The 8,637-nt window shown below is 49.9% G+C and overlaps 1 protein-coding gene across 1 annotated transcript in view; it reads left to right on the top strand.

Moving 5' to 3' along the window:
• The first annotated feature begins 8,255 nt into the window (after positions 1–8,255).
• The window catches only part of NAE1 (NEDD8 activating enzyme E1 subunit 1), a 23,943-nt gene continuing 23,561 nt past the window's right edge, over positions 8,256–8,637 (top strand). The window contains exon 1 of the mRNA XM_010851086.1: positions 8,256–8,370. Coding sequence (XP_010849388.1) covers positions 8,318–8,370 — 53 coding nt within the window. The 5' untranslated portion in view covers positions 8,256–8,317. The remainder of the gene's footprint in view (positions 8,371–8,637) is intronic.

The following is an 8,637-nucleotide window of genomic DNA, read 5'->3' on the forward strand; positions in this document are numbered from 1 at the left end:
CCCCGCAAGCCAGTTGAACCCTGAGTTGAGATGCGGGCTGTGTAGGGGGTGTCAAGGGGACCTAAACCCCACCCCCACTCTGACCCTGGCCGAGCACTGTTCCTCCTTCCCTCCAGCACGTGTACAGCCTCTGGGGCAGGAGAAGCCACCCATCATGAGGGCCGCCTCCGTTTCTCCACACCCCATCCGTCCCCCAGGCTTGTCTCTGGGCGGTAAATCCCACCACCGGAGACCTGGGCTCTGGGCCCCGGAGTCCTCTTGGACTGGGACCCCTTGAAACTGCAAATTGCACTGACCATCAAGTGTCCACGAGTGGAGTTTCCCCTGTTTGGTGAAGGATCCAGGTGCTGGGCCAACCTTTGGATCATTCCTGTTTCCTAACCCTCTAAGCTTTCCTACAACAATGAGTGGTATACTTCCATTAGCCTGATTGCACAGAGCAGGAGACTGAGGCCCAGAGAGGTGAAGTAACTTCTTGCTGCAGATCTTCTAGCTAGAGAGTGAGGGCTTTACTCTCAATTTGTCTCACTCCTGGATTCTTGTGCTCTTTCCTACTTCCCCTTGGTGTCGGGGTTGGGGGTGGGGGCAAAGGAGTCCTGTGGTTGTGGGGGTCTGGGAGCCCTGGGGTAGGAGGAGGGCTTAGGCAGAACCAGGGTCTTATAATGGGAGTGGGGAGTTTGGGCTTTAACCATTGGGCATTAAGACAGACAGACCCCAGGGAACTTCCCTGGTGGTCCAGAAGCTGAGACTCTGCACTCCCAATGCAGGGGGCCAGGGTTCGATGGATCCCTGGTCAGGGAACTAGATTCCACATGCCACAACCAAGGATCCCACGTGCCGCAATGAAAACTTGGCGCAGCCAAAAAAATACTTCAAAAGACAGACCCACAGAACACCAGCTGGCTCCCGCCATGGAACTAAGTATGAGGCCGTACCTCCACCCTCTGCTTCTCTTCCTTTCTTCCTCCACTGTCCAGGTCTCTATTTCTTTATAGCTCACTGTTTGTCCCTCCTTTCCTTGCCTCCCCATGACCTTCGGCACACCTGCTGGGAGCTCAGGGCCTCCACCCTGCACTCAATCTCAGTATCTGCCTTGGCCCAACATTTTCCCATCCACAAGCCCTGGTCCTTGCTGTGCCCTCCACCTGGGACGTCCTCTGTCTTCCACCCACTGGCTCCAGCCGGCCCAATCTGATTCATCTGAGGATGTGGCCTTATGCCAAGGATAGGGCTTGTCTCTGGCTAGGCCTCAGCAGGCACTTTTGGGAAGACAAACAGATGGGTGGATGGAAGGAGAGACAAATGATCCCACCCAGGGATTTGTACCCAACCAGAGTTGAAGGACCATTTGTGAAATCTCCGCTGGTCTGACCTCTACCAGAAGAAGACTATTTCAGACCCTGTTGTTGGCTGACCTTGTGAGGGAATCTGCCATCTTGTCTGCCAGGCTCCCCTATATCTCTGTGGCTGTCTTGGTTTCCCTTAGGCCCTGAACCCCTCAGGTCCCCGAGTAGAGTTGTGGAGATTAAGTGACAACTGGTTGGCTGGGCCAAGGTCAGTCAGTCACCTCCCAGCACTGCCTAGACACCTCTCCTTGACCCTGGAGCTGGAAGGGGCCCTTAATAAAAATCTGATTCTAAGACAGGGGGCAGAGGATCATAACAGACATGCAGAAGGTAGCCCCCAAGACTGCCTCTGTTCATCTCCCAGAAGAGCCAGCCACCTTTCTCCTGGGGGAGCTGCAACACTCTCAGGGCCTGGGGTTGGGCCCAAATGTGTCTACTTCATTGACCTACTTCCCCCTCACTGTGACCCAGACATTTCCATATTTATAGTACTAAAAAAAAATGGAATTACTTTTATAGCATTGGATTGAGCTTCATTCTCACAGTAGCCCCACTTTGTAGATGAGGAAAGCAGGGCTCAGAGGACTTGAGTTAGGGTGCACAGTGAGTGGTAGAGCTAGGATAAAAACCCGGGGCTGCTGAGTCCCTTTTTCAACATGTCTAAAATCACCAGGAGGGGGGAGGAAGTGGGTTTGAAATTTGATTGTCATTTGTGTAGACAGGTAAGACTTCCTCCACAGTGACTGAAGAGAAGCCAGGGAGAGTGTTTGCCTCCTGGGTGGAGTCTGGTAGCCTGGAAGGGTGGGAGAGGGTGCAGAATGGGAATGGGAGGGACACCCTTTACTGCTCACTCCTTCACAAAGAATTAAAATATTGCCTCTTTAACAACCAAATAAAAGTTGATCCAATTCTTTCCTTCCTGCATCCAGTCTTTAGCAGTTGTCTCTAGGTGCTGGAGAGCTGGGAATTCAGGTAGGTGAGAGGAGATGATGGAGTCTGCCTGTCTGAGGTGAAGCCTCAGTTTCCCCTGTAGCCCACTCAGGTCAACTTGGGAAAGACTGTGCCCCCATTCAGGCACATCCTGTCTCAATTACATGCTGTCTTTAAAATGGAACTGGGGACTTCCCTGGCAGTCTGGTGGTTAAGACTGCGCTCCCAATGCAGGGGGCGTGGGTTCGATCCTTGGTCAGGGAACTAAGATCCCATATGCCATACAACTCAGCCAAAAAAAAAAAAAAAAATTAAAGAAAAAGGGGAATCGAAAAAAAAAAAGAATTGATTTCACTGCTCTGGAGTTTATTCTTTGGTCTCATTGGTGTCAGTGGCCTCCTGGATTTTGCTCTTTCTGGGGGAGAGGAAGTGTAGGGATGTGAGAGCTATGATGAAGGGCTGGGGGAGGATTGTACAGCCACACCTCATTCATCCTGACCTTGACCAGATCTCACTTCCCCTCTCAAAGATACAAGTGTCTTTGCTCTACAGTAACAAGGTGATTAGGGCATCATTCCTGCCCTACCCAAACTCATGGGATCCCTGTGAGTTTCAGTTGAGACAGTAGTTGTCCAGTGCTGCACCAACAGGCAGAATCATGCCTGCTCTTCACTGTGTGTTGTGCCCAGGGCCAAAAGGCCAGACTGGAAGCCCTGCGACCTAGAGACTCTAAGATGAAAATTATAGCTTCTCAGGTTTTTTTTTTTTTTTCCAAAAAATTTCCACTCCAAGTATATAGAAACAATGGAAACAATGAGACTTTAGTTTCTTGGGCTCCAAAATCACTTTGGATGGTGACTGCAGCCATGAAATTAAAAGATGCTTACTCCTTGGAAGAAAAGCAATGACAAACTTAGTGTATTAAAACACAGAGACATTCCTTTGCCTCCAAAGGTCCATATAGTCAAAGCTATGGTTTTTCCAGTAGTCATGTACAGATGTGAGAGCTGGACAATAAAAAAGGCTGAGCCCTAAAGAACTGATGCCTCCGAACTGTGGTGCTGGAGAAGACTCTTGAGAGTCCCTTGGACAGCAAGGAGATCCAACCAGTCAATCCAAAAGGAAATCAACCTGAATATTCATTGGAAGGACTGATGCTGAAGCTGAAGCTCCAATACTTTGGCCACCTGATGCGAAGAGCCGACTCATTGAAAAAGGCCCTGATACTAGAAAAGATTGAAGGCAAGAGAAAGGGGTGACAGAGGATGAGATGGTTGGAATGGCATCACTGACTCAGTGCACATACGTTTGAGCAAATTCCTGGAGATGGTGAAGGACAGGGAAGCCTGGTGTGCTGCAGTCCACAGGCTCACAAAGAGTCAGACACGACTGAGTGACTGAATAACAACAACAAGTATGTGTGTGTGTGCACTCACAAGTGGAATGAATCTGGGCTGTGAACTCAGACAGACCCGGTCCTGGCTCCCAGCATCACTAGCTGTGTGATCTGGGGTGAGTTGCTTCACCTCTCCTCCTGTTTTCTGATCTGTCAGATGGGAACAGAGAGTCAAGGGGGCTAATAGGATGGTTGGGTGGGCATATCTGTGAGAACAAAGTATGTACTCCTCAGACTTCTGTTCTTTCCCCTTTTCCTTAGCTTTTTTGGGAAATTTAAACCCCCAAATATTCATTTTCCAATTACAGTAGTGGCACCTATTATTATAGAAAATTTGGGAGGATCAGAAAAGCATAGTAAAGAAAATTCACTGGTCATATTACCACCCAAGAATCACCACTGTAAACAGTGAAGTGACCATCCTGCCAGGCTTTTTCAGTACGAATTGTGCTCAGTCACTCAGTCATATCTGACTCTTTGAGACCCTATGGACTGTAGCCCACCAGGCTCCTCTGTCCATGGGAGTCTCCAGGTAAGAATACTGGCATGGGTTGCTATTTCCTGCTCCAGGGCATCTTCCTGACCCAGTGGGTTGAACCCATGTCACCTGTGCCTCCTGCATTGGCAGGCAAGTTCTTTACCACTAGTGCTACCTGGAAAGACAATATATATTAATAGTACTTAAAAAACAATCAGAACCATATGTGGAGTTTTGTGACCAGGTATTTGTCACTTAATGCCCTATGGTAAGCATTTCCCTGCTTCATTAGTCTTGGAGAACTTGACACAATAACTGCACAATACTCTAGTATGTGGATTTTTCCATTTTTCACTATTGTAAGTGTACTGCAGTGGACAGCCTTATTTATACATCTTTGTGTGGGTGGCTGACGATTTCCCTGAGAAAGTGGATTAACCAAATCAGATGATAAACACATGGCGGGTAAGACATTTTAAAATGTAGAAGGCATACTTCCCTGGTGATCCAGTAGTTCGGAATCCACCTTGCAATGGAGGGGACATGGGTTTGATCCCTGGCTGGGGAATTAAGATCCTGCAAACCATGGAGCAGCTAAGCCTGAGCACTGCAACCAGTGAGCCTACACGTCACAAACTAGAGATTCGGTGCACGAAATGAAAGACCTTGCACGAGTCAACTAAGACCCAACACAGCACCCTGGGAGTGTGTCCTACGTTGGGATTCATTCCTCCTGGCTGGTTTCCCACAGGTTATAAGCTCTTCTAGGGCAGACCCTGATGCTGGGAAACACTGAGAGCAAGAGGAGAAGGGGGTGACAGAGGATGAGATGGTTGGATAGCATCACTGACTCAACAGACATGAGTTTCAGCAAACTCAGGGAGATGGTGAAGGACAGGGAAGCCTGGTGTGCTGCAGTCCATGGGGTCGCAAAGAGCTGGACACAACTGAGCGACTGAACAACAAAGGCAAACAACAGGGCCCACTCTTCCTGGGAGCTCAAGGATCCGGGCTCCTCTGGCTGAGACCAACCAGGATGGGTAACACAATAGACCTGAACTGGGGTCTGGCCAGATCTGTAGTGTGTTTGTTTCTAATCCCTGTGCCACCTTTAAATAGCTGTGAGAATTTGGAATTTTACTCACCTCTCCAAGCCTCTACTCTCTTGGGTATAAAATGGGGTGAATAGTAGTATCTGTTGCATTGGGTGGATACGGTGAGCACAAAATGGTGGTGTGGTCAAGGGTCCACCTGGCTCACGAGTCACAGTAAATGGGGGTGGTGTGTGGGTTTTAGGGCTTAGTTCTCCTACCTGTTCAGTGGGAGATTGGCCTAGGTCGGTGGTTCTCAAACTTGAGCCTAAATCAAAGTCACCAGGAGTCTTATTAAAAGTTTCTTAGGCCTCACCCCAGAGTTTCTGTTTCAGCAGGTCTGGAATAGGACCTGAGAATTTGCCTTCCTAACAAATTCCCAGGTAATGTTGATACTGCTGGTCCAGGATCACCCTTAAAAAACCAATGGTCTAAATCAATAAAGCCATGCTTTCCTGATCTGATACCTTCGATTGCCTCTCTTCTACAAAAGGAAAAACTTGTGAGGAGCCCTGAGTGCCCAGGTGGTAGGGCTTGTACTGGGTCAACCTCCATGGTGCCAGCACAGCACCTTTTCACACTGGCTTGAACTAGATCCCCCGCCGAAAGCTGTTAAAGTTTTAATGTCTAGGACCTTTGAGTGTAATCTTATTTGGAGACATGGTTTTTGAAGACTTAATCAAGTTAAGATGAGGTCATGGGTTTCCCTGATGGCTCAGTGGTGAAGAATTTGTCTGCCAATTCAGGGGACATGGGTTCGATCCCGGGTCCAGGAATATGCCACATTCCATGGGAAAACTAAGCCCGTGCACCTAGAGCCTGTTCACAACAAGAGAAACCACTGCAATGAGAAGCTCGTGCATCTTATCTAGAGAGTAGATGCAACTAGAGAAAGCTTGCAAGCAGCAACAAAGAGCCAGTGCAGCCATAAATAAATCTTTCCAAAAAAGTTTTTAGGGTAGGCCCTAATCCAGTGTGACTTAGAAGAGAAGAAATACAGAGACATGAGGAGAGAATAGCATATGATGATACAGGTGGAGACTGAAGTGCCACATATGGCTGTGAGCCAAGGATTACTAGCCAACCACCAGAAGCTAGGAAGGCCACGCCAGGTTCTTCCCTTTAAGTTCAGAGGGAAGGCACTGCACACTTTAATTTTGAACTTCCAGCTTTCACAACTGTTAGGCAATACATTTCTGTAGTTTGTACCAGTTTGTGGAACTTTGGTATAGCAACTCCAGGAAATTAATACACTGAAGTATCTTCTTTTACAGGTTGCCACCAACACAAACCTTTTTCAAAATCATGTATATCTTCATAGGCAGTATGACTCCCATTCGCCAAACTTGGGGATGTTTCTATTCATGCAGTCCATGATTGCACTGAACTCTCACCTGTCATCTTTTGACCTTCCCACATTCCCTGGGTGTATTTTATTATCTATTATATTTCACCTGTCCAATTGGAGGACATGTGACAGAAAAAGCATATGACAAGCTGGGAGAGTCTCCTGCCTCCGTTTCCCACCGGTTGTGTTCCATGGTGCTATGCAGGGGCCAGGGAAGTCACAAGAGGGCGTTCCCCAACCTGATACTGGTGACAGCACCCAGGGGGAATTTTATCCATCATTGCTGCATGGTTACTGTCAAACCATGCCCCTTACTCAGTTCCCACCCCAGGGTGGGTTGGGGTGGAGATCTGTGCTCACTTTCACCTTATTTGAGGTAATCATTAACCTGAAGATGCATGTAGTGTCTGTGAAATAGGAAGGAATCCTCATGTCCCCCTAGTCCCCTCTCTCCCCACCTTCCTCATGGAGTAGCCCCGTTCCTTGTCAGCCATCCCCACAGGGATGGTTCTTTTCAGGAAGTGCAGAGCTTTAAATTCCTCCTTGATTTTATGTTCTCAGTCTTCACAACCTGGCTCCTACCACCTCTGAAACTTCCTCTGAGCACTCCTTGTTGTTGTTTAATTGCTAAGTCACGTCCAACTCTTTTGCGACCCGGTGGTCTGTAGCCCCGCCAGGCTCCTCTGTCCATGGTATTTCCCAGGCAAGGATACTGGAATGGGTTGCCATTTCCTTCTCCAAGGGATCTTCTCAACCCAGGGGTCGAACCCGGACCTCCTGCATTGGCTGGCAGATTCTTCACCACTGAACCACCTGGGTGACCACTCCCTACCCTTCACCTAACTCTACATCACACCAAACTTCCTTTAGTGCCTCAGCCTGTCATACCTTATCTGTCTCCCAGGAATGACACCTGCTGTTCTTTCTGCTTAAAACTTGCCCACATCATGTGAAACATTCCTGGAAGAGGGGAAGTAAGTAGAGTTCCTCTGCTCACCTCTCAGGTCCTCAACTTCCCTCTACCTATAGGAGGCTCATATTGTCTAGGGAGTACTCGTTTACTGTCTCTCTCTTCTTGGAACAGTGAACTCCCCAAGAACCGAGTCCCGGACTTATTCCTCTTTGCATCTGCAGCCAGGAGCAGCTAGCTTTGTGGTTGGAAACACTCCAACCACAACCAGGCGCTCAATGTGGGCTTCTTGCTTGAGAGGATGGAAGAAAGGGGTAAATAATAACATAATAATGAAAGTTCTTCTTCCAACAGGATTTTTTTGTGAGTCCTGTGTATTCAAAATCTCACTTAAGGTTAACAGAACTCTGTGACGGAGGCTCATTTATCCCCATGACACAGAAGGAAAAAACAGGATTTGAGAGGTAAAGAGCATATTTCTAAACCAGTGAGTGGTGAAAATCTAAATCTGCCTGATTCCAAAGCCCAAGTTCCCCACAACTACCGAGCGTACAAAGTCACGGATTGGTCGACCAGAAGTACTGCTGCACGGGTAAGGCGCGACCACCTTACCCTTCGTCACCAGACCCGTTTCTGAGCTTTGGCCGCATACTCCCGGGTGTACAGGCGACGCGTGCGCAGTGCAGTGGAGGCGCCCCCTGCCGGCCGCGCGCAGGAGACGGCAGCGGCAAAGGCGCGCTTAGTGCGCCTGCGCGCTCGAGGAGGCGGTGGCAGTTTTCGGTAGTGGCCCGGCGGTTCTCCGTGGGGCGGGCGCGGCCATGGCGCAGCCGGGGAAGCTGCTTAAGGAGCAGAAGTACGACCGGCAGCTGAGGTGAGCCAGGGCTCACCGATTCGGGCGGGCCAGCGGGTTCCTCTGCGTCCGGGCCGGGCCTAAACGAGCGGGCGGCGCGGTTGGGCCTCGGGCCTCCCGCCGGGCTGGGCCGGGCCGTGCGTCCCGTGCTCAGGGTTCCGGCCTGGGCCCCCGGTGCTTCTCGAGGGCCGGCACTCGCCTTCCCCGAGCGGCGCGCCTGCCCGCTCGCCACGCGGTGTGCAGGTCGAGGTGCACCGCCCCCAGCGTCCGCCGGGTCACCGCGGCGGC

Source organism: Bison bison, unplaced genomic scaffold (assembly GCF_000754665.1).
Source record: "Bison bison bison isolate TAMUID 2011002044 unplaced genomic scaffold, Bison_UMD1.0 scf7180017864297, whole genome shotgun sequence".
Lineage (NCBI taxonomy): Eukaryota > Metazoa > Chordata > Mammalia > Artiodactyla > Bovidae > Bison > Bison bison.